The sequence below is a fragment of the Ctenopharyngodon idella genome, chromosome 7 (genome assembly GCF_019924925.1).
Source record: "Ctenopharyngodon idella isolate HZGC_01 chromosome 7, HZGC01, whole genome shotgun sequence".
NCBI classification, from domain to species: Eukaryota; Metazoa; Chordata; class Actinopteri; order Cypriniformes; family Xenocyprididae; genus Ctenopharyngodon; species Ctenopharyngodon idella.
Genome location: NC_067226.1, coordinates 9,543,497 through 9,569,929, shown reverse-complemented (window position 1 = coordinate 9,569,929; position 26,433 = coordinate 9,543,497). Strand labels below are relative to the sequence as shown.

The 26,433-nt window shown below is 37.9% G+C and overlaps 1 protein-coding gene across 1 annotated transcript in view; it reads left to right on the top strand.

The window, feature by feature from the left end:
• Window positions 1-26,433, top strand: part of nfatc3a (nuclear factor of activated T cells 3a) — an 81,081-nt gene that overhangs the window by 4,742 nt on the left and 49,906 nt on the right. Inside the window, exon 2 of the mRNA XM_051900227.1 lies at window positions 23,379-24,573. Coding sequence (XP_051756187.1) covers window positions 23,379-24,573 — 1,195 coding nt within the window. The remainder of the gene's footprint in view (window positions 1-23,378; window positions 24,574-26,433) is intronic.

Here is a 26,433-nt window from a genome sequence, read left to right as displayed (position 1 = left end):
GGGGATACCCGCTTATATCATTAAGCAGGGGTTCAAACTCTGGTCTGAATGCCACTGGCCACGAGCTCTGGGCTCCTCTCTCATGGAGCATATTTATTTATATTGCATATTTTATAACTTTCTTGTTCTAATATCAACTAGAAACAATGTTTAATTCACAAACTTTTATTTTGAAATGTAAGTCAATGACAATCGGATGAAGCCAGAGCCAATAGTGAAAGTCTTAGCACTTGGAGAACCCATCCCCTTTTGGAGGGTCAGCCCACTTTTGGAGTTCACACCCCATTTTGGAGATCTCTGGTCTGCAGTTATACCTACTTGGGAGACATGCGCGAGCTCGCCGCTCCGTCTACCAGCTGTAAGCTGTATATCCTAGTATCTCAAAGTGATCACTCGCCAAGCGCCTCCAGGTATGGCTCGCTGCATTCTGCAGTGGACATCCAACTCTGGCCACGTCCAAGTGTGACGTCAGAAGCCATGCATGTGCTCAATACGTCACATAATGATGACTCCCCATCCCTGTAAAATAAAATCTTAAAGGTCACCTATTATGCCCATTATACAAGATGTAATTTAAGTCTCAGGTGTCCCAAGAATGTGTCTGTGAAGTTTCAGCTTAAAATACCTCACAGATTATTTATAAATCCATGTTGTAAATACTCATTTCTGACTACAGTCAAGAACAGGCTGTTTTCGCGCATGTGCCTTTAAATGCAAATGAGCTGCTGTGCCCCGCCCCCTCTTACGATCACAATGCCTGCCTCAATCGGATTCTCTGCCAAATATTAACAAGACATCTGCTTGGTTTTGATTATCATCTATATCACGAACACTCTCGGATAGCATAGTTTTTTTTGAAAGTGAAATTTAACAATTCTCCATTCCATTTGAGACCACAGCTAAAACTACTAATATAAATTTCAAAGATTATTAAAGACAAGTAAACAGTCATTAATAAAAAAGAACAAATAATTAAACTACAAGCAATAGCACAAATAAATAAATACAATACAACAAAGATACAAATTAAATAATCTGTTTTTTCAGGTTGGTCTAACAATAGTTTTCATGTACATAAATTGAATAAAGTAATCAAATGTAAAATAACACTGCAAATAATCTTCACTGTACAAATGAAATAAATGTTAATCCTTATTAAAGTTACAAAAACGTTATTTAGTGAAGAGCAGGGAGTGATTTTCTCTGTGTCTTTTGCATTTTTAACACATAAAAACACAGACAGCTGCAGAAATATTTGGTTGCTGTCACTTTAAGACTAACGCACGGATACAATAACGATACACATGTGTTCTTTATTTACTGCTTACTGTAACCGACTGTGTATCTAGGTAAACTTGCAAAGGCGGCATTTTGAGATAAAATTCTGTGAATTTGTCTGTTTAGGCGCAAGGAGACGTGAAGGAGAATTAATTGTATTATTTGCACGCTGTCTGAGGCTTGCAGCTGTCGCACACAAAACTTCTTACACAGCGTGAGCGAGTTCTCTTTCACTTGAATGCTTAAATTGGCAAGGCTTGAAAACGCTTGCAAATGATAAACTTTTGTGACCATGCAGCGCCGGCCCGATCGGGACACACTGACAGTTCCTTCAACTGTCCGGAACGTCTTTCACGCTGAAAGGCGCACCTGCATCATCTCCTCCCATATATATATATTTTTTTTCCTCAATCATTTGATATCCTCTGACTGGATGAAATCATAGTCTGAAGCTAAAAAATCGGAGTCTGTGCCCATCATACACTACGTGATTTGGCTCGCATTGTGTCGGGAATTTATGGCTCACGTGGTAATTCTGTGGTAACCTAGAGCTCCTGCACTCAGATTCAATGGCGATTCAATGTGGTAATGGCGAAAACATTTTTTTAGAGCAGTAACCTCACAGTGAAAGCCCTGCACAATTAATTCATTATTGCAACTCATTTATTGTTTATGTATTTGTTTGTTTTTAGTTATCTATGGACCTAATAAAGTTACTATTATTGAAATGTTATTGAAAAAATTATATATATTTTTTTATTACTGTGGCTCTTTTGGAAAAGTGCAATAACCAAACATGAAAAAAATGGATTTTTTTTTGGTCAAAAAAGGTTCCTAACCCCTGTGTGAGAGGAATTACAAGCCGAGCTGAGTAAGTTACGAGCACCTCCCGACCTCCTGATAATCTTCAAACTTGTTTAAAAATTTTGGGGAGTCGACCTGATTTTGACCAGTGTATAGGCTGTTCCCTATTGCCAAATCATACAACCACTTCACATAGGCTAGATCTACATTATAGCCCAGTCTTTCTTTTTTCTATCTGAAGCTATAGCAGCAATATTGAAAGCTCACTGGGACGCTCTTTTGTCCTGCGCATTCTTCATTCCAACCCACAATTCCGGACCATTGGACAAATCGGACTGACTGCTCCATGTTTAGCATGAAAGCTTGTGCGATTGCTGCCAGCTTGCCGTGCAGTACAGTCATGCCATGTACCAGCTGCTTTGATGCGATTATCAGGTTAACTGACTCGTAACGTGAGCAATGGCTCACAACCTCCCGAGTGTCTGAACTCGCACAGTGTATGCCTGCCTTCACCCAGATCCCAAATTGGGGCAAAAATCTGAGCAAAAGTCATGTAGGGTATTCCAGCCTTAAATAAGATAACAATAAACAAATCTAGTATTTTATGCCCTCAGAATGAAGGCTTTGTTAGACAGAGGTTGAGTGTGCAGTAAAAGTGGCCTCTTCCATTGTAGAGGTGGCAGTAGTAGGGCAGAAGGTGCTCTCTCAGGGCTGGGTAAAGTCAGATAGTGTGTAGCTGCCTGGCGTAATGCCCAGACACAGCATGTGGTCTTCAGATGGCAGTGGAATTCATGGGGAGGGGCACAAGACCCTCCTGCCTAGACAGAAACAGAAAAGGGGGTTGAGTCTTTCTCTTCACTTTCTCTTCTCTGTCTCTTCATCTTTCCATCAGTAGTTGGCTGTAAGTGTGTGTGTGTGTGTGTGTGTTGTTGTTTTTTTTTTTCTCTTTTATGACAAACCTTTGCGTCAATCTTCTCACGGTCTTCAGGCTTTGAAAAAAACAGGTTGACAGAGTGCATGAGTACCAGTCTAGAGGTATTTTAGGAGTGGGTAGCTAAATGTCGGGCGTGCAGTGTTTAGCGTCTGTGCTAGTCTGCATCTGCTCATCTGGCTTGCTGGTTGTCTCAGTCGTGGGAAAGACTGAAATTACATCGCTCTCAGGGTGGGTTATTTTAAGCCACAGCAAAAGTGGTAGAGGGCAGACTGCAGGTTCGCTAGTCCCGTCAGAGGAGAATTCCCCCCTCGGCCAGCAAGTGCCACCGGACAAATCGCCACACCTTTCAGCCCTGCACCGCCTCGCGCTGTGTGTCCCGAGCAGCAGAGAAGGGTTAAAATGCTGTGTGCTACGTCCACAGGTGAGGCCGCAGACTCAGGTGTATCATTGATGCTTGTTGGTCAGGGGACGGGTAATGGGGTGTAGCTCAGCCTGGCAGTTACCATGAAATCTCTTGTGACATTAAAACAGTTTTACACATTGAGTGGGAAAAAATTAATTGAAAAATGTTTTTGCTGCTTCCTAAAGCAAGCATTACTGTTTTTGGTTTCTAATTGGTGTAGGTTTTTTTTCTAAACAGTTACTCCTAATTTTAAGTGTTACTTTTCAGTGCATAACTTTCTCCACATCGTGCTACGAAAATGAATGATACCAAAAATTGTGCATCTTGTTTTGGAGATGTGCCATTGCTTTTCTAGACTATTGGGCTGGAGAATTTTACCTGGCAAATGTTAAAAAATTAGGGGGGAAAACTCCTATAGACTTGCATTGAAGGAGAGAACTATGCCTTATGCTGGGGGTAGGCTCTTTCCGACTTAGTAAGAAATCACTTAGTAACCACCCTAGGAACTGCATAGCAACACTCTAGCAACTCACAACACCCTAACATTGTGGTAGCGAATATTCAGCAGAAATAGTTTATAAAACTCTCAATAGCATAAACATGCTAAACATGCAAGAGTTTATGTTAACGAAGTGCGTTTTCTATATATATTCATGTTCAATCAATTCTGTCCCAGGTTTTAAGCAGGCTTACAGTGCTGACTCATTTTTGCCTCTGCAGCACTGTGTTAACATGCAACATAAAGGTGTGAATGATCTGCTTGCAGGCGATCCATCGCAGAGGAGCCATGGTGAGATTTTATGGATATTGTAGCTTCAGAAGGTTGTTCAACTCCAGCATGAATGTCCACATGGAAGTTAATGATTTTTTCACCAAATTTCAGTCATTAGCCTTTTTATACATTTTTTTCAGAGAAGTTTGTCTCTGTGACCTTGTTTGTCTGCAGGTGAACTTCAACATCCATGCTAGCTCACCTCTGTTGGGTTAAAGGCATCTAAAACACAAAAGATGTTTTGCAGAATGTTGGTAACCAACAAACCAAAAACAAAACACTGAGACATTTCTCAAAATATCTTCATTAGTTTTACAGAAGAAAGAATTAAGTCATACAGGTTTGGAGCATCATGAGGTGGGCTCCCAAGGCCTTAACCAGTGACCAATAAGTTTCTCATCTCCAACTCATTTATTTACAGTCTAACAAATATGATCTGGTTAAAATGTTTCCTCTTCTTTCTCTTTTCCTCTGGAAATGCAAAAGCATGTATTGCTAATGCTACAGCAGGGCGCTGATCATCGTCTGTAGTGGTTACATTCATGTGGCGCTGCTGTTCTTATTTTGGGCTTCATGTTGATTTGCTGCCAGAATGTGGTGTTGTAATACATGACAGTGAATCAGCTTTACATGCATTCAGGGGACTTGATACTAATCGTAAAGGCCATCAACATTTCAAGTTAATGCCCTACAAGTTGTTTCCAGAGCTTTGTTTGGGGCAGTTTTGCTGTTAGCTTAGCTCCAGCAAAAGGACCATGTGTACCAGTGAATCGCCTGACTCATTTGGCATCAGAGAAGGTGTGTGTTTTTTTTTCTTTTTTTTTTGTTACAGGATCTGAACACTGTGTGTGAGGGGGGTCTGTAATGTGGTGGGTGTGAGGGACTTGTTTCCTGGGGCGAGGCACGAGCAGATATGTGTGGCATTTGTCTAGTTTAAATTTAGTGTAACTAAAACCAGCAACATTCATTGGATGCTATTACAGAGGGAACGTTTCTGAAGTGTCAGAGTTTGGCCACAGTAAGAGGTAGAGAGATGGGAGCTTGTTGGATCAGACACAGGTGCTAGCTGATTTTACATTTCAAATGGGATGCGTCATAGAGGCACCTTTGGCAACATCCTTTAGCTTTAAAAAAAGAAAAACAGAGATAAGATGACTTGCGTTTTACTTTACCAAGAATAATCATTTTAACTGTTTAAATTTTACTGTTGAAGTACACTACTGTTCAAAAGTTTTCATAAGTTTTTTTACTTTTATTCAGCAAGGATGCATTAATTTGATTAAAAGTGACCAGTAAATGTTTTGACAATGTTACCAAAGATTCTATTCCAAATAAATGTTTTTTTAACATTCAAATTTATCAAAAAATTCTGAAAAACAAATCCACAACTGTTTTCAACATTAGTAGTAGTAATAATAATAATAATAATAATAATAATAAAATTTTCTTGAGCAGCAAATCATCATATTAGAATGATTTCTGAAGGATCATGTGACACTGAAGACTGGAGTAATGATGCTGAAAATTCAGCTTTACCATCACAGGAATAAATTACATTTTCAAATATATTAAAATAGAAACAGTTATTTTAAATTGTAATAACATTTCGCAGTATTACTGTAGTTTTACTTTATTTTAAGAGACTTATTTAAAAAAAAAAAATCTTCAAAAAAAAAAAAAAAACAACCACATTTGAATGGTAGTGAATGTTAATTCAAACTTCCAAAAATTGTTTTACATATTGTAAAAAATTTTTAGTATTTACAATAAAATGACTTGTGTTGACCTTTCTTAATGTTGGTTAATAAAAATGTTAATGTTTGTTCACAGTGCATAACTAATGTTAACAGATGTAACATTTAATCTTTAATATGTATTAGTAATAAATGCAGAGATTAACATGAACTAAGATAAATAAATGCTGTATCAGTATTGTTCATTGTTAGCATAAATTCACTGAATTAGTTAACTAACTGATGAAACCTTTATTGTAAAGTCTTGCCAATTTTACATATTTATATTTGCTTAGTCAATTAAATAATATCTTCAAATAATTATTGTAGTAAAATATAGAAACAGCTTCAGTCTGAAGATAAAGCATTATCAAAAAGTGAACTTGAAAGTGAATTTCTAAAAATCTGTGGTTATAAGGCTGTATAATGAAGTCTGGTTGCTATTTAAAGCTGCTGGATTTCATGTACTAATTATTGAATTAACTCTATTCATTGGCCCTTGGCAGTTTTTGGCAGAGGGGCAGTGTTGATTTCAGACCTTGTATTTGGCATAGGGCATTACTGTACTGTAGGTGGAGTTAAGTTGGGTGTATATAAAACCCTATTATTCATTTGTCAATCATCTGCCAAATAGATGTATTGAGCTGGTATTTGGTTAATTTCTTAAGCAAACTCTGTGAAATCACAAATTATGAAATCCTAATAAATTTGTGACTTTATTGTATTTTCTTTTCAATTTCACATTTGATCCGAATTTAGTAACAACTTTACACAAACTTGTCAAACGAAGGCCTCATTTTTAATTTTCCAGTTGGTTACACCACCGTTTTCAGAGAAAACTGAATCAACAACACATAGGGCTGGGTAAACAATATCGATTTCTCGATTTTAATTGATTCTCATTTTTACGAACCGATATCGATTCTTAAATCTTAAGAATCGATTAGTCTGGTCTGTTTTCAGTTGATGGATGAACAGAACATGTAGCGCACCTCCCATCCAATAAATCACAATAATCTTTGTGCTTTGTTACTTTTGATATGAAGCAAAGTCTCAGATTTCAAATGACATCCATCTTATTATGAGATTCAAAAAACAAATACCGTTTTGGCGCTGTTTAATGTGACGTGACAGATCGCTGTAGCACCTCAGTTAAAGTTATGTGAACATCCTCTCCGCTTTAATACCAGTTACAGTGCGAAATAAACATGAATAAACATCTGAAGGTATGTTCAAATATACAGTACAACTTACAGAAATCCGTATCATGTCTCATGGAATAGCTCAATTAGTGTTTCAACCTCGGAAAGACATCAATAAAACAGCTTGTAAACAATGTCACGTAACGTCACATTTACCTCAGAAAAACATATTCAGTGACCATAAACTCTTTATTTACCTAGAAAAGTGAACTCTAGAAAGCAGCATTTTGATAAATATAGCTACGCACCATTACATATTCATTATAATGTTCTTTAATATTTAATGCATGTTTGAATAAATCAGTTATGACAGAAAACAAAAAACAAAAACAAAAAAATGAATTGGAGTAGAAATATGATTATGTAATTCTAAACTTTATTTATTATAAAAAAACATAATTGAGTGTAATTTAAGTGTTTGTATATAAATACGTTAATTTTAACCTTCATTATTATAGTAAAGTAGTACCAACTGACTCCCATGTGTAGTTTACAGCATTAGTTGAGAGATTTTTTTTCCTCTAGAAAATTTGCCATGTACTGTAACTGATATACTACATCCAAAACAATCGATATCGAATCAAATCGAATTGCAAACATGTGAATAGAAATCGAATCGAATAATGAAAATTGTGTCAATACCCAGCCCTAACAACACATGATTTTCTACCCATGGCAGCTCTCAACACTCTGGAGAGAATTAGGGGTTGTTCACACAGGACACACTCTTTTAGAGTGCACCTGAATGGAACAGAAGAGATGTGTTTTTTTTCTGAAGTAAGTGTTTTTAATTAGTACTTGAGTATTTGTTTATTTATCTCATGGGTACTCAAATTCACATTTATATCCAATAATCTCTAAGCCCAAACTTGGATTTAAGCTGAATGGGATTCTGAGGCTAGATTATTTGATCTTCCAGTCTTTCCTTCCCTCACACGTTTGTGTTGTACCTAAGGTCCCTCATTCTCCTCGGAGTCATTGCTTCACTTCCTTCTTTTGGTCCCTAAGGCACTGTTACACAATTTACCCTCGGGCCATTGTGTAATTAAAAGTGTGTCTGACAGCTGGATGGTTTTGTGTGTGTGTGCGTCTTGTATGTGGTTGTGGCGTATCACAGATGAGGCTCTGAGACTTTTGGCGGCTAAGATGGTGTGTATTTTGATTCACCTCAGCAAATATACTTTCAGTCATGTAAATGGCTGTCCTCTGCTTAAAAGATGTGGTTTAGACCAAAAAATGTAAAGGACAAAGTAAAATGCTAAAACCATTTAACTTAATTGGCATGCCTTTTTGCACTGCTGTTTCTCAGTTTCTCATTCCTTTTTTCTTTATCTCTATTTTGGGCTTTTTCATTTCTTTTTTGGCTGCGGTGAAACGAAAATGGTTCCTCAAATAGTGGACAAAATAACATGATGATCAGCTAGGGAAATATGCAGGTACATGGTCATATAATGATGCCAAAGTTGTCCTTCAGCTGTCTGTCAGCAAGTCTTTTGAATTCTTTTTGCTATGTTGACCACTTTGAACTCGGGTGAAATCTGCATCTGTTCAGATACGATACTAACGGGCGAAAACACTGTTTATGATTCAAAAAGAAAGGCATGAGGCCTTTATTTACATTTCTGGGTATTGTAAGCTGCTCTGTAATGTGAACTGTAATTGGCCAGACGTAAGATCTGAAACCAACTCTATTGCTTTGGCTATTTCGGCAGTGATTGACAAGGTTGGGACTAAATGAACCTGAGGCGTTCCCTCTGCCGGCTGAGCTTTGTTTATCCTGTAATGTTATCACAGCATGAGATGGTTTAATTAGGGAGCTTTATTTAGAAAGCAAACATACGTTCATGTTGGCTTAGGCTGCCATCACCTAGCACAGCGGACATCCGCAGCTTGTTGGTGATGTAAATGGCTACAGAACTGTAGCCACAGTAGTGACTCGCCTGCACGGGGAAAAGGATGCAAAAAGCTAGGGAATGTTGCTAAAACAAAGAAACAGATGTTTCTTTAGAGTAATCCTCCTTGAAAGAAAAGATAAGACTTTTCATTCTTTTCAATTTCTGTTATATAAGATTGCAGAATTCTGCAATATTTTTTTTAAGACCCAAAATTATTAAAGATAGAAAGGTCCAGATTAAACATATTAGTTGCTTAATATCATAAGTACATTACATTATTAAATAGGGCTGACACTAACGATTATTTTGGTAATTGAGACCTAAGTGAACATTAACCATTAAAATGACTTAAAATGCGTAGTTATAATAACAGTAAGGCAATAATAATTGGTTTAAGTATTAATATTGTTTTATTGAACAACACTGTTAAAACACATAATGTAATATACATAATGTAAACATTATCAACTTCCGTACTTTACGTATTATAACAAATGCCTACAGAGGGCACCAACAGCCTGGTGACTGTTGTTGTTACACATACAGAATGATAAAATCCTTGTTTAATATTGGCCAAACAGCTAATCAAATGTCCTTTTAATCTTTAATATTTGGTCACTTCTTTACGATAGAAATGCTACAGCCACTGTAATTTCTTGAACAAGAACGTGTGGACATCAAAACATGCAAACTTTACACGTTCCCAAATGCACGTCATTGGAAACACAAATAAACAGCACATGCAGAGACTGAGTTTGTGTGGAGCAGCATTTACTGTGAACGGAGCAGCTCCGAGAAACGCGTAACCTGCACACATGTAAATAATTAAGGCGTCGCGCTTCACCCTGAATCGTGCTTTACGTTGTTATTTAACTGAATCGCAGTCTTTGTGATTTCACAATATAGTGTTATTGTTGTATAGTGTTATAACGAACTAAAATCGGAAGCATGATAAGGCTTTGTGTCCTTATAAAATCACAAAAGACTGTCTGTTTGAGCTGACACTTCGCTCACACGATCAGCTCTGCATCTCAGTTCACAGTGAATGAATGCAGTCAACTCCATCTCTGCATGTGCTCAGTTTAGCCTGCACCATTTACGCATTATTTTCACATTTGCATAGTTGTCGATTACAGCATTTCACTTGATTTGTAATGAGACGCGTTTGTAAACTTGTGAAAATTAATTATGAAATTTCATTTATTTTTCAGTGCATTTGTTTTACAATATATGGCTATTACTGTCACTGTCACTTCCTAAAGCAACTGTTTAGTTTGTAACATAACAACAACAAAAAACTATTTGCTACTCTAGAAATCATTTATAGAGCTTGCCCGAAAATAACCAGTGTAGGGTTGCAACTAACAGTTACTTTTATTATAAATTCATCTGTTGAATGTTTTTAATTAACCAGATAATAGAAATGTAAATTGTGTGAATTCATTGCCACAAACAAACCAATTGACAAAAACAGCCTAGAACAGTATTCCTCTTACAACTCCGCCTGATTGACTGAGCATCCAACATCGACTAATGAGACACACATATGTGCACACACTCGTATGCAAGCTTAGACAAAGGCAGAAACATTGTGTCACGCGCACACACACACACACACACACACACACACACACACACACTCTCGCTGCGTGTCTCTTTGTGTTCTTAAGCGGCTACAGTTGTGCGCTACAGGGATGTTGGTGCTACAGGTGTGAGCTGCTCTGTGTGGCCTGCGTCAGAGACTCAGTGTTTAGAAGTGACGGCACTGTGCCAACAGTTCTTAGAAACCGGCAGTGTTAGGAGGGAGCTTGTTCAGTCAAGCAAAAGCTCTTATTTAAATCATTCATTTTTTAAATTTATAATTATTTATGTGGATTTAGGCCATTTGTACAATATAGACTGATGTTTGATCTGTAAGAGAAACCTTTTATTCATGCGAGTGTTTTCTACATATATAGGGAATTCCGGATTAGGTTACACGATCTTTCTATGCACGATACACACACAAGCACTCAGGTCAGAACATTGTGTAAGCAGTTCAGGAATTGACCCTCTAACAGGAGAGTTCACGCAGGCTGTCGGTACAGTGGATAAAATTCAAATCAAGAGATCAATGTACTCGTGCTTTTGACATCTTCACGATGATTGAAATGATTTTCACAAAGCATCAGCAAAACAAATGACTCAGGAGAGAAGCTGGGGAAAGCAAAACATCACGTGTAAGTAGGAAAATTGTGTGACGCAAGACTTGAAAATGAAGCCAAAATGGAAAAACGAAGAAAGCAGGATGCTCTCAAATGAATCTTGAGTGTTTAAATGTTATTACACCCTCAAAAGATCTGTTTTCCTACAGTAAGTTCTCAATAAACCAAAATGAGTACCTGAAGTAAGTGAGTGTTTGTAGGTAAGTGCATTCCTCATCCAATTTATTACCCAGATGTCATTGCTACATCAAAGTCACAGCACAGCACAGATAATTACAGTTTAGGGCTTTTCATACTTTAAATAGTTAACCCTGGGTCATTCTAAACCTCGGTTAAACGGACTCCTGTTTTTTTGTTTCACATTTCATACTGATCATTCGGGGTTAACAATTAGTCCTGGGTATTCATAAACTGACTTTTCACACAGTACATTCCTAAACTTTGGGTTAACGTCCTTAATTGCATATTTGCGGTGACATTGACTGGACGAACACAACACGTCACCTGTCAACATAAAGGTTCTAGCATTGCATATCCTCATATTACTGTATATATTGCTGACTGTACTATCAAGTTTTTCCTGACTGGACTTTTTGGACTATAAAGGTAAAAATGAAACGTCTCTTCTTCACGCCAACTGACTCTGATTACTGTTTATACAACACACATTATTTCTGTGATTGTCCAAAGCATGTGATTATGAGGCACGCGATTGGCTGTCTGTTGCAAAGCATCTAGCCTTAAAATTCTAACCCCACATCATTTCACACTGTACAAATATGACACCAAAATGCGGGGTTAACACCACTAACCCAGGGTTTCATAACCCTGAGTGAAAAGAAGTGCTAACCCTGATTTTAAATTACAAGTGTGAAATGTTGAAAGCGTGGTTTAGAAGACAGACAGCTCTCAGATTTAATCAAAAAGATCTTCATTTGTTTTCCAAAGATGAATGAAAGTCTTCCAAGTTTAGAACAACATGAGGTTGAGTGATAAATGACAGAATTTTCATTTTGGGGTGAACTAACCCTTTAAAGATCATTACAGCGTTTGCCCCCATCTTTTGTCAGTGGTGGACAAATTCATAGAGTTGCATTGTGACGTGCGTTAAGTACTGTTTTATCTTCGTAGCAGGTGAAGGAGAAGATAATTGAATTATGTGGACATCATTACTAATGGAGTAAAGGGCTTGAGTTTTTCATAAATTTTACTTCCTGTTGTCAGTTCTCGTTCGGGGAATCAAAGCAATTAAACTTTGTGTGTGACATGATTTCCCTCGCAATCCTTTGCGGTCTCCGCAGCGCCTGATCCGATATTGATGTCGTAAACCCCCTCGGCATGCACACAAACACACAGACACACTGCTCCAGGTAGGGACAGTTGGTCTCACCTCTGGGTGACTTTATTGGTGAAAGCCTGTGTATTAGTAGTGTCACAGACTGGGCAAGGCATTGAGTGCACTGCAGCGATTTCCCACTATTATTAGCTTAGGAACAGCAAAGCCTCTTAGGGCTCTTTATTTAACCAGATAGCCAGTCTGATGTGGATCTGAACAGTGTCTGATATAAGCAGGCAACACTGGGAATCCTCTCCTCATACTGCATAAGATCGGTTGTACTTTCCTCATCATAGATTATTACTGACCCAGGTTCTGTGACCCCACTCTGAGGGGGTTTGGAGCTGGATAAAGGGTTTCTATGAATCTCAACCAACTGCCATACTGTTTAAGTGCTAAATTAGAGTTTGTTGTTAACTATACTGCATGCATGCCATATTAGTCATGACACTACAGTTTTGCAGTTTCCCCTATTTCCTTCTAGCAGATGGTTTTGGGCTGATCTGGGTCAGGTTTTCTCTCACTGACGTTCGCACCAGACATAAAGTAGCAGGAACTAATTGTGTGTGTGTGTGTGTGTGTGTGTGTGTGTGTGTGTGTACAAGGCAACAATCATCTTCAAGTATACAACATGTTTGTACTGCACACAGATAAAATACACTATCATTCAAAATTTGGGGTCAGTAAGTTTTTTTGTTGTTGTTGTTGTTGTTGTTTTTTCCAAGAAATTAATACTTTTTTTTTCAGCAAGGATAACCTAAATTGATTGAGAGGGTCAGTAAATACATTTGTAATGTAACAAACTTATACAACTTATCTATTTCAAATAAATGCTGTTAATTTAATTAATTTAATTAATTTTCCATTCATCAAAAAACCCTGAAAAAAATGTATTACGGTTTTCACAGAAATATTAAGCAGCTGTTTTAAACATTGATAATAATAAATATTTGCCATCACAGGAATAAATCCAGAGGACTTGCGCTAACCACTGTGCAGTTTTCCACACTTTTCCACTTTTGGATGATGTAGATGTCACATATAGTATTTAGCTTTATCCTGTGAGCTGAGGACCAGTGGATGGGAGGCCTGCTAGAGATTCTGGGAGGTTTTTGGGGGAACAAGCTGTTCTTGTAGTTGTGTTGCTCATCACTCATTTTCTGCTATTCTGTTCTCTCTTTCTCTCATGCTATCATTCTGTTTGTATGGTAACACTTTAGTTTAGGGTCCAATTCTCACTATTAGCTAGTTGCTTATTAGCATGCATATTACTAGGATATTGGCTGTTTGAGGCAAACATTGTAGTTAATAGTGAGAATTGGACCCTAATCTAAAGTGTGACCATATATCCAGTTCTTTATTCTATGCCTTACTGCAGTGTGCAGTTTCTGTGGCATCACTGGCTATTTCACACTTTTGTTTCTCTTCTTGGTCTTACAATTAATGTGCTGAGAAGAAGCCTGAGTTTATCATTAAACTGATCATCATAATCTTAAAATCCTAATTTTTGCTGTAATATACAGGACTCGAAATTAACTTTTTTTTTACTTGGTAGCACTGGTGCTCCCAACTTCAAAAAGTTAGGAGCACCAGCAAAAATTTAGGAGCACCACAACTAAAAAGCCTTGTCATTCGCTTGTCCGAATAAAAATGTTGTTTGTCTGGAAAAAATAGGATTCTTGTTTTTAAATATAATTTATTTTGAAGCAATAAGTGTTCACTCAGCTTTGACATTTAAATCGCCATATTTGTCATATTTACTCCGTCCGATTGCTTTTTTTTTTTTTTTACCTTTATAAAGGGCTTTTTCCTCTAATCTTAAGTGTATGCTTCATCTTTCATTTTAAATTCTTAAATTTGATCAGTAAATGTAATTAGAATCATAAGACACTATAGAGCTGTTACCAGTCAAATAAATAATTTACACTGAAAAATTTCAATGGAATTAAATAATGTTATGAGATTGTTTTATTTTTTTTTTTGAATACACAAATAAGAAATGTTGGAAAGACTGATACTTTTAAACATGAAACTAAACCGCCAGTAGGTGGCGGCAGGTGACCGTCTTTAGGAGTGAGTCATTGAGTCATTCATTCAAGAATGAGGTGGTTGTTGATGAATGGGTCATTGAATTTGACTCAACCGATTCGTTCAAAATGCTGAATCATTCAGTAATGAAAACACGATTGTGTTGTCATGAAATGCGCATGATTCTGCTGTGATCTTTGTTTGGAACTATTTTCGCTGCTGAAACAGAACAAAAACAGCCACTATTGCATCTAAAATGTGAGTGATTTAATTCTAACTACTTTTTACGGTTTATTGAACTGTTATGAAACCATTGTTACATTTTCAATCGTGATGGTTTTATTCAGGATATTCAGGAAAACTGTAGGCCTACTCTTGGTCGTGTAATGTTGCTTAACTGTATCATATGTTTTAAATATAAAAACTCAAGTGTTAATGTCGAGCCCTGTGTAACGTTCTTTTCATCATCTCTCTTCAGCTCTTTATATTTTGCGCGAAAGTTAACTCCCTGTCACGTGACAACGGAGCACCGCGAAAGGGAGTGAATGACTGCTAATATTAACCAAACTAAAATCTGCTTTAAATTTAAGAACGTAACGATGAAGTTTAATTGGTTATGTGACAGAATGGTGGACCGGTTACTGCATCAGCTCACAGCAGGCACATACTGTGCAGTAAGGTCGCACCTCAACAATTATTTGCACTCGCACAAATGCTCCCATATATATTTTAAGGTTGCAAACATTAAATTTAGGAAGCATATGCGACTAAAATGGTCGCAATTTTGAGCCTTGATATACAATGCTGTTCTTATGACACATACTTATTGCACCCTGTTGTTGTTGTTTTTGTTGTTATGACAAAATATTTTACATTTTTTTATTATTTTAATTATTAATTATTTTACACAAAACAGTAATGTATATTCATGGTAACACTTTATTTTTGGGTCTTTTAACTAGTTGCTTATTAGCATGCATATTACTAGAATATTGGCTATTTATTAGCACTTATTAAGCACATATTAATGCCTTATTCTGCATGAACATATTCTACATTCTTGATCCTACCCAATACCTAAACTTAACAACTACCTTACTAACAATTAATAAGCAGTAAATTAGGAGTTTATTGAGGGAAAAGTCGTAGTTAATAGTTTATGTGTGTTCCCTATACTAAAGTGTTACCGTATATTTTAATATTATTATTATTATTATTGTGGTGGTTGTTGTTCTCATGAATAATAATAATAATGACAACAACAACCCTTATTGGTAACACTTTACTTAAAGCCTTTATGTATAATGCATTTTAAAGATATTCATAATGTACTTTATGTATAATGCATTATATCTCTTTGTAAATAATTGTAACCAAAGTTAAAATGCATTAGAATATTTGCAGATTTCTTGTTGCATCTAAAATTGGATGCTTGTCGTGTTTTACTGCATTATACTTTCTAAAGGTGTGTTCAATAAATAGATAAATATATTAATCTATTATTACTGTGGTTATAATTATTCACGAGATCATACAATGCACTACGCTGTTGACGTAGTGAATGCAGTGCAGCACTTCTGTGTTCTACGTTGGAACGCCGACTCAGTGTTGGCCGATGCTGTTCACATGAACAGCACGATGCATGCGTGTCATGCTGACGCAGGAGCTGGCCAATACTGAGTCGGCGTTCCGACGTAGAACGCGGAAGTGCTGCACTGTGTTTAATACATCAACAGCATAGGATAATGACAGGGAAGAGAAGTAATTGTTGAATAAAATCATTATTTTTGTTTTGTTTTTGCGCACAAAAAGTATTCTCGTTGCTTCATAACATTAAAGGTCACCTATTATGCTAAATCCACTTTTACAAGATGTTTGGATATAAATGTGTGTTAGCAGTGTGTGAACACAACCACCCTACAATGATAAAAATCCATCCGCTCCTTTTTTTTTTTTGTAAATCCCCATTAAATCAAAGCAGTCTCATTAAGTAATGTGACATCACATTCCTCATGCCTCGGCCACGCCCACTGACTGACAGTCCTGTATTACCATAGTTTCCACCCTCGGTAAGCTGTACGCTGTCCGCCATTTTCTCCGCGCTCGAGCAGCTGTAGTGCCTGGTAAGTAATTGAAAGTTTTTGTTGTTGGATGTAAGAGTGAACATAACAGTCTTCATTTACTGACATCTGAGCCGCTGAACGCAGTGGATTAGTTTTATTTTTGAAGGGAATGCGCCACAGATCTAATATACACATACGATTTCTGTAACATTGCCTGCTATTTACTTTCACAGACATAACTGACTGTGTTTATGTGAACTGTGTGTGACAGAACCTTGTGTGTATTTGACAGTTTAAACAAAACAAAAAATGTGAAAAAGAAGTTACTCAGGAGACTTGACGTCTGACAGCTGTCTGTGTGTGTGCGCTTCAGATAAGTGCACTCAGAAAACGATCCATTAGAAATTTAAACTTATATAGCTTTAAAACGCGTGGAAATAATAAACTTTAATGATGAAAGAAAAACTATGCTATCCGAGAGTGTTCGCGGTATAGATGATAATCAAAACCAAGCAGATGTCTTGTTAATATTTGGCAGAGAATCCGATTGAGGCAGGCACTGTGATCGTAAGAGGGGGCGGGGCACAGCAGCTCATTTGCATTTAAAGGCACATGCGCGAAAACAGCCTGTTCTTGACTGTAGTCAGAAATTAGTATTTACAACATGGATTTATAAATAATCTGTGAGGTATTTTAAGCTGAAACATATTCTGGGGACACCTGAGACTTAAATTACATCTTGTAAAATGGGCATAATATGTGACCTTTAAGGTTGAACCACTGTAGTCACGTGGTTTATTTTAAAGGTCCCATGGCACGAAAATTTCACTTTATGAGGTTTTTAAACATTAATATGAGTTCCCTTATCCTGCCTATGGTCCCCCAGTGGCTAGAAAAGGCGATGGGTGTAAACCGAGCCCTGGGTATCCTGCTTGTCCTTTGAGATAATGAAAGCTCAGATGGCCCAATCTGGAATCGTCCCTATATGTCGTCATACGGGGAAAGGTTACATCCCCTTTCTCTGCTTTGCCCGCCTATGAGAAAATGAGCTACTACCGTGCAGAGGTGAGCGCAATATTGGCGAAGCATGGTAGTTGCTCAGTGTTTGGATGTACAAATGAGCACCGAAGTATTTTTTTAGTTCCTTCATCCGAGCCTATGAAGAAACAGTGGGTTAATTTTTTTTTTTTTTTACGTTTTACAGCAGAAGCCGACAAGCGCCCTTGTTGTTTGTGTACAGAAACCGATAAGTCCATTTTTGCGAATCAACTCACAGTATTCAGGTCAGGTGACAAGGCTTCTAGTCACTTCAAAAAGACGCGCTAGCTGAGGGAAGTTTTGTCAAAGCTGACTAAAAGTGATCAAGGATTTATAATTTCGACTCCTGTAAGTCCTTGTACACCATACACGTCTTACATGCTGAACCCTTGGTTGTCCTTTTGCGTGTGTGTGTGTGTGTGTGTGTGTGCGTGTGCGCACAAACTTTTAATATATATAAAAACATACTTTCAATGAACTTTAATTTTTTAATTTACCTGTATTTTTTTGGAGTTATTATTTCTGGAGTTTTTTTATGCACAATAAAAAAAAAATGATTTGTGAGAATTAATAAAAATGGAGTTAACTGTTTTTGCAAATGAACTCTTCATACATATATACAGGTGCTGGTCATATAATTAGAATATCATCAAAAAGTTCATTTTTTTATTATAAATTATTTTTAAAAATGAAACTTTCATATATTCTAGATTCCCTACATGTAAAGTAAAACATTTCAAACGTTTATTTTTTAAATTTTGATGATTAGAGCGTACAGCTCATGAAAGTCCAAAATCCAGTATTTCAAAATATTAGAATATTTCCTAAGATCAATCAAAAAATGGATTTGCAAAACAGAAAAGTTCAAGTTCTTTAAAGTTTGTTCTTTTGTGCACTCAATACTTGATCGGCAGGACATATTACAGCAAATGACTTGCTCCTAGCACAAATTACTGCATCAGTGAAGTGTGGCATGGAAGTGATCAGCCTGTGGCACTGCTGAGGCACTATTGAGCCTTCAGATCATCTGTATATTGTTGGATCGACTGTTTCTCATCTTTCTCTTGAAAATATCCCATAGATTCAGGTCAGGCATGTTGGCTGGCCAATAAAGCACAGTAATATCATGGTCAGCAAACCACTTGGAAGTGGTTTTTGCACTGTGGGCAGGTGCTAAAGTCCTGCTGGAAAAGGAAATCAGCATCTCCATAAAGCTTGTCAGCAGATAGAAGCATAAAGTGCTCCAAAATCTCCTGGAAGATGGCTGCATTGACTTTGCACTTGATAAAACACAATGGACCAACACCAGCAGACGTCACGGCCCCCCCAAATCATTATTGACTTCAGAAACTTCACACTAGACTTCAAGCAGCTTGGATTCTGTGCCTCTCCAGTCTTCCTTCAGACTCTGGGACCATGATTTCAACATGAAATGCAAAATTTACTTTTATCTGAAAAGAGGACTTTCGACCACTGTTCACTGTCCAGTTCTTTTTCTCCTTAGCCCAGGTAAGATGCTTCTGACGTTGTCTCTGGTTCAGAAGTGGCTTGGTAGTCCTTTTCCTGAAGATGTCTGAGTGTGGTGACTCTTGATGCGCTGACTCCGGCTTCATTCTACTCATTGTGAAGCTCTCCCAAGTGTTTGAATCGGCTTTACTTGACAGTATTCTCAAGCTTGCGGTCATCCCTGTTGCTTGTGCACCTTTGCCTACCCAATTTCTTCCTTCCAGTCAACTTTGCATTTAATATGCTTTGATACATCACTCTGTAAACAGCCACCCCATTCAGTAATGACCTTCTGTGACTTACTCTCTTTGTGGAGGGTGTCAATGATTGTCTCCTGGACCATTGCCAAGTCAGCAGTCTTCCCCATTAGTGTGGTTTCAAAGAACAAAAGATACCCGGAATTTATACTGTAGGGATGGTCATTTAATGAAACTCAAATGTAAATATTCTAATATTTTGAGATACTGGATTTTGGACTTTCATTAGCTGTACGCTCTAATCAACAAATTTAAAAAAAAAAAAAAACTTTTGAAATGTTTTACTTTACATGTAGGGAATCTAGAATATATGAAAGTTTCATTTTTTAAAATAATTTACAATAAAAAAATGAACTTTTTCATGATATTCTAATTATATGACCAGCACCTGTATATGTATATGTATATATATATGTATGTATGTATATATGTATGTATATACAAAAAGCAAATCAGAGCAACATGAAAAGCCAACAACATAGGCTAGCATTAGCTACATGATAATAACTGTAACAGCATACATAAACAAACCAACTAAAGTACCGTATCCAGACACAATATTTTAAACTAACCATTCGGAGACGTCCTGCTGTTGCAACTTCTTCATCCGGTACTTCTCCATCCGGATCAGATTCTGGGTCAAACTGAAAAGCTTGAACGACTGCGTGTCTATGAGCCATTGTGATACATCCACTGTCAACATTAGCGCATGGTACCGTGGCCGCAAGCTGGTTAAGGCCACACACCCACCCTCCACCTTGCCCCGCCTCTCTCCTCCTCATTAGCATTTAAAGCTACAGACACAGAAATGGCACGTCCTAAGGAAAGCTCATTGTGGGACTGGCTCGTAGTGGCTGAAATTCTGCACCAAGGCTGAATTTCGGGAAAGAGACTTCAGATACAGTACTAGGGACCACTTAGGCCTATATAAAAGCATCCAAAAAGCAGCATGTCATGGGACCTTTAAGGACGTCTTTACTACTTTTTTGGACCTTGAATGTAGTAATTACATTGCTTTCTATGGGGGATAAAAAAAAAACTCAGATTTAATCAAAAATATCTTAATCTGTGTTCTGAAGATGAATGAAGGTCGACGGTGATGTGACTATAGAAAGGATTGAATGACTAAAAATTTTTGATGAAACAGGAACTGGTGAAAGCCAAATGATCCAGCACACTGTGGTTCGTTTTAGTGGCTGAATCACTTACAATCAAATAAAAATTAATTTCTGTCTATTATATATTGAAGCATACCCAGAGCATTACCTCACCTGTCCAAAAATACATGTCTCAAGCATCTCTTTAGATGTTGGACCTGAGTCTTATTTCAGACTGAAACCATCATCCTGCTTTTCCACTGCTCCCAATGCTCAAAGCTTTTAGTGCCGTTTTCTTCTTTATTTTATCCTTCCATCATTGTATTTATTCATGGCGCTATGCTAATGAACTGGCAGCCAGCATATGGTGGATTAATCAAAGCCTCCCTTGCGCATAAATGAAGTTCAGCATGAAATTGTGGGTAAAAAAAAAAAAACATGGGTTTCGCCTTTGCCGATTAACACTTGGTTTGAAAGATCTCCTATTTTTGCTATAGAAGGTTATTCTGAACTTGTTCTAGTGTTTATACTGCAGCATCTTTGTAATGTACCACAGCAGTACGTGTGTCAGACTGATAGAATGAACTCCCAGTGGTTTGTTTCCCTTGGGGTCAGAGTTCACAGTTGGATTGACATGTTGAGTCTTGTGTGACACGTAGGTTTGTCCCCCTTCCTCTCTGTCAAGCTCTGTCATCACAAATAGTCATGTCTTATGACGGGGAGTGTGTGGAGCATCTATAAATAAATTGATCAGATGAAGAAGGAGAGAGAAGGGTAAAAATAGAGAGACCAGAAATGGGGTAGAGAAACATAAAAGAGAATTCGAAAGAAAAATAAGTGAGAATAAGTGAGAGAAAGGTCATGACTCCTTTTACATTCATTACATAGGTTTATTAAGCTAATGCTTTTCTCCCAAAGCAACATACCAATGGTGAATTGAAATAATATTCAACAAGACCTGATTGCGTTGCATTGTGAAATCGCAACGCTGTTTCTTTGACTTGGTTGTGCTGAATGCAGCTTGTAGAAACACATCTCACTGACTGCTCACTGCTGTCTTTCCCTGTCAGGCTCCCTCTGCCCAGTCACTGGAAGCTCATCAATAACCTTTAATAGACCACAGGCACAATATGCTCTGTGGGTGTGTGTCTGTACAGTATTAGAGCATAATAGCCATCTGTGTGTGTGTGCGAGCTGGCGTTATTAATAGGGTCGGTCTCTATGTGGTGACAGGCTAAAGCATACGCCTATTTGCGAATTTGTTTCCCGTGTGTTTTTTGCGCACGTCCTGAGATGGATGACATGTGCACGGGTTATTCCTCTCTGGATCTGAGCCCATCTGTCGCCCCACCCGAAGTTCTCCCCATTGACTAACCCACCGGCTCTCGGTCTCATTATATCCGCTTCTAAATGGATCTGACTCTATGGATCTCTCTCTCTCTCTCTCTCTCTCTCTCTCTCTCTCTCTCTCTCTCTCTCTCTCTCTCTCTCTCTCTCTCTCTCTCTCTCTCTCTCTCTCTCTCTCTCTCTCTCTCTCTCTCTCTCTCTCTCTCTCTTCTTCTCACTCCTACCTTTCCCTTGCACTGATCTGAGATATCAGTACTGTTTGTGCTATAACGCTCTTATTGTTAACCTGTTGCTAGTGTTGTAGTGTCTACAGATTCCCCAGTGCCTTGTTTGCAACTAGCCCAAGTCTTTCCTCTTCAAGGCTATCAGAACAGCAGTCCAATAAAGGAGAGAGAGAGAGAGAGGAGAGAGAAAATAGCCTGTTCTCTTTCATCTCCCTTATCAGCAGACAGAGACACAGACCTTGAAGTGCCTCAATAGACCATAATTATTTATGTGTTAGTTATACAAGCAATTACACTGTAAACTTCGGTAAATGTTATGCAGTTTCTGGAAGTGACTTATTTTATGCACACATCCATAGTTCTGGTTTACATGCCCTAATGTCCCTAAAACTGTAGAATTTGCTTTTCCAGATTGCTTGTACTGTTTTTGATCATTTTAGAAATTAATTTCCCAGTTAGTTTTTAATGCATAACAGAAAGGTGTGCTATCTGTTCTCTACTCACACTAGTGATCGAGTATTGTGCAATATGGAAATAGGTTATTTATAAACATTTTGGATTTGTTTGTGTGTATGAAACTATCAATTAAAAATACTGCTATATCTACACTCTAAAAATGCTGATTGTTTCAACCCAAATATGGACAAACCCAACTGTTGGGTTAAAAATTTAATTAAAAAATGTAACCCAATGGCTGGGTTTGTCCATATTTGACCCAAATTTGGGTTGAAACAACCCAGCATTTTTAGAGTGTATGATTTCTGCTCTGTATATTTTTTTCAATGCAAGCTTTGAGGCTTTTCTCTTTGTAGTTGAGCATGATGAGCATTTTTGGGGGGCCTCTCCATTACTACATGACCATTGAAAAGAGGTGCAGGAAAAACTGCCTTAACTGTGATAGAAATGACAGTTTTATACTGGTCGACAGTCAGTATATTGCCAAATCCCTTCTGTAAATATAAGCCAATTTTTACACTTTTTAACATTCTATATTATGCATTTAATCTTATTATATTCATTATTTATGTACATATTATTTACAAGCTGGTTCAGGATTCTTCCTCTGCTTTTCATTGTCACTTAGCAAAATAGTCTTTGTGAGCGCCACCCAGTCGTAGTTTTTGTAACTGCAGCTCCTCTGGGCATGTGACCTAAGGCGCAAATCTTGGTTGGCTAGTTTTTTCCACAGTCTGTAAAAAACTGTTGCATTGACGTCATGTATTATTTCTGATTTGTGTTGTTTTGTTTTATTCTTAGATCTAGACACGGATGATAACACCTCATTTTACATCCTCAATGTGGGCCAACCTCCTTCACTGGTGAGCCAATCACACGGTCTCCAGCGGCATGGAGGCCCGCCTCCAGCCCAACTTATCACCACCTCCACCTCCCTGCAGGCCCACCAAAAGACCTATGAGCAAAGCTATGAGCCTCAGGACTCTAAATACACGCCCACAGGGGTGGGTGGAGGGGGGAACGGCCCACCAAAGGCCTTTGAATGTCCCAGCATCCAGATCACCTCTATTTCCCCGAGCTGCCAGCAGGAGATGGAGGTCAGCGAGGATGAGATGAGAGCCAAGGGTCCGGACGGAGACTACCATGACAGGCCTCTGTCTCGGGACCACCTGTACCTGCCTCTAGATCACTCGTATCGAGATTCGTCCTTGAGCCCAAGTCCATGTAGCAGCCTTTCCTCACGTAGCTGGTTCTCAGACGCATCATCCTGCGAATCCATCTCACATGTGTACGATGATGTAGATTCGGAGCTAAATGAAGCAGCGGCGCGTTTTACCCTCGGCTCACCGCTCACTTCACCTGGCTGCTCTCCACAGGCTGGACCGCAGGAGGAAGTATGGCAACAGCAGCAGCAGCAGCAGCAGCAGCAGCAGCATCATCACTCGGGCTTCACTCACTCTCTTTCTCACTCACACGGCCATTCTCTTTCACCCCGCCAGTCGCCCTGTCACTCGCCCCGTACCAGCGTCACAGATGAGAACTGGCTGAGCCCACGTTCACCTTCACGCCCCTCTTCCCGCCCGACATCGCCCTGTGGAAAGAGACGTCACTCCAGCGCTGATATATGCTACCTGGGCTCTTTATCACCCCATCACTCCCCGACTGCCACGCCCGGCCCCTCGCCCAGGGGCAGCGTGACCGAAGACACCTGGATAGGAAGCCCATCCATGAGTATGTCCCCTTTCCAATGTTGTCCCTCTGAGGCTGACATTCCCTCCAAAACGAGGAAGACCTCCCAGGACTGTACAGCAGCAATTCAGCAAGGGAAGGGCGACATGGGCATGGATGACTCTGGGAATGTATCTCCTTTGCTTGACTCACCTGCTGAGGATGCCATGCACGGATTAAAGAAGGATGGATCTGGAGAGCAGTTTCTTTCTGTCCCATCTCACTTCACATGGAACAAACCCAAACCAGGACACACACCTATTTTCAGGTAAACCCCCTCCTCTGCTTTGAAGAGACACGAGTAAGAGTAAGAGCTGACTACTACATTGTCAATGACCTTCTAAGGCAGCATCTAAACTGACAGAGAACATCATGTGACTGATTTGGCAGCAACTTTTTTTTTAATGGTCACTCACATGCAGCACACAAATAGTGCTCCTTACAAGCACAGGAGACTCAACTTTCAGTTTCTGATACCAATAATTATTTTGGTTTATCTTATGGCCAATAAGCAATAAATGGAAGATATTAAAATCCTATAATATTTTGATAATTATTACATTTGACAGTATTTTTAAATATTAACTGTTTGATGGCAAAGTAAATCTAAATGTAAAAATATGGGAAATTTCGATACCGATAAACTTATATTAACTATTTAATTGCATAGAGTTCTGTAATTAATAGGGGTGTAACGTTACATCATTATATTAAGATATCATGATATAAAATTGCAACAATATGTATCATTGATGTAAACGATATGATTTGCTATATAGAGTTAGTTTTATCCAGTGCTCAGCTTACTGTATTTATACAGTATAATTCACTCAAAAATGTAAATTCTGTCATCATGTACTCACCCTCATGTCATTTCAAACCTATAGACCTTATGTAGCCCCGCCCCTTTGTAGTGCTGCACTCATTGTGTTCCGTCTTCCAGTTTGTATTTCCACAGCATGAAGGCAAGATCTTACGGATTTATGAATAAACTGGTCTACTGGCATTTATGACATCCGCTTCAAACATTACAATGATTATAATAACTTGCGTTACTCTACGATCCACTTCACCAGCAAATTACTCTTTGACAGCTATGCCATAGAAATATACAGAGCTATCACAAAAACAGAAATTCAAAGACAAAATTCTAAAGATGGCTTTTAGTAGTATGATTATTCAAAGCATTTTAGATAGTTTATTCTTATATGTATAGTGCATTAATAGCGGGAGAGGCAAGCACCAGGAAAGTCTGTGCGTTAGCAGCTTGTAAGAGATCCAATGAATGCCTGCATTAAAAGCGCAAGTACTGTGTGAGGGGAAAAAAATGAAAGTTCACTGAGTTCTTCACATTACTACATTAAACTACTATATATAATGTTGAATATAATGTATAATAATGCAATGAGGGAATATTTGTGGGTCCTGATAATAAAATATTAATAATATTATTTTAATAATATTAAAAAACCTCTCTTCTTTATTTTGCCTTATAATATCTTGATAGTATCGTATCGCGAGTTCAGTATCACGATTTGTATCAAATCATGACATGTGTATTGTTACACCCCTAGTAATTAATAATGTTTAATCACTCCTAACATTTAAAATTTGGTGTCATAAGTATATTTTCACATCACAAATTAATGTGGAAACAACATAAAGACAGTATTTAAAATATCTGACATTAGCATATACTTCAGGGAGTGAAAATATTGATGCTGCGTTAATTATTTTTAACATGTTAAACAGCAAATATTGGTTTTCCAACAGCCCAAATTAAAATATTTTTAATACCAGCTGATAAATGGTATTGTACCTTTTATATTGTGCTTCCTTACTCCAATAGATTTTAGTTTGTTGCTAAGCTAAAAATGCAATACTATAAGCACAAAAATCACACAGGGCACATAAAATTACTGACTATGGAAATAGTCGACTTTTAAATAGAGCTACAGCTGTTTTTAGGACAAAACAGCATTAAGATATTCTTCAGTATATCATCTTTTATGTTCCACAGTACAAATTCAGAATCACTTGAGGGTGAGTAAATGATGACAGAATTTTCATTGTTGAAAAATATCCTTTTAAATATGAAAAACCTATGTGATGCTGCTTTCTAATTTGG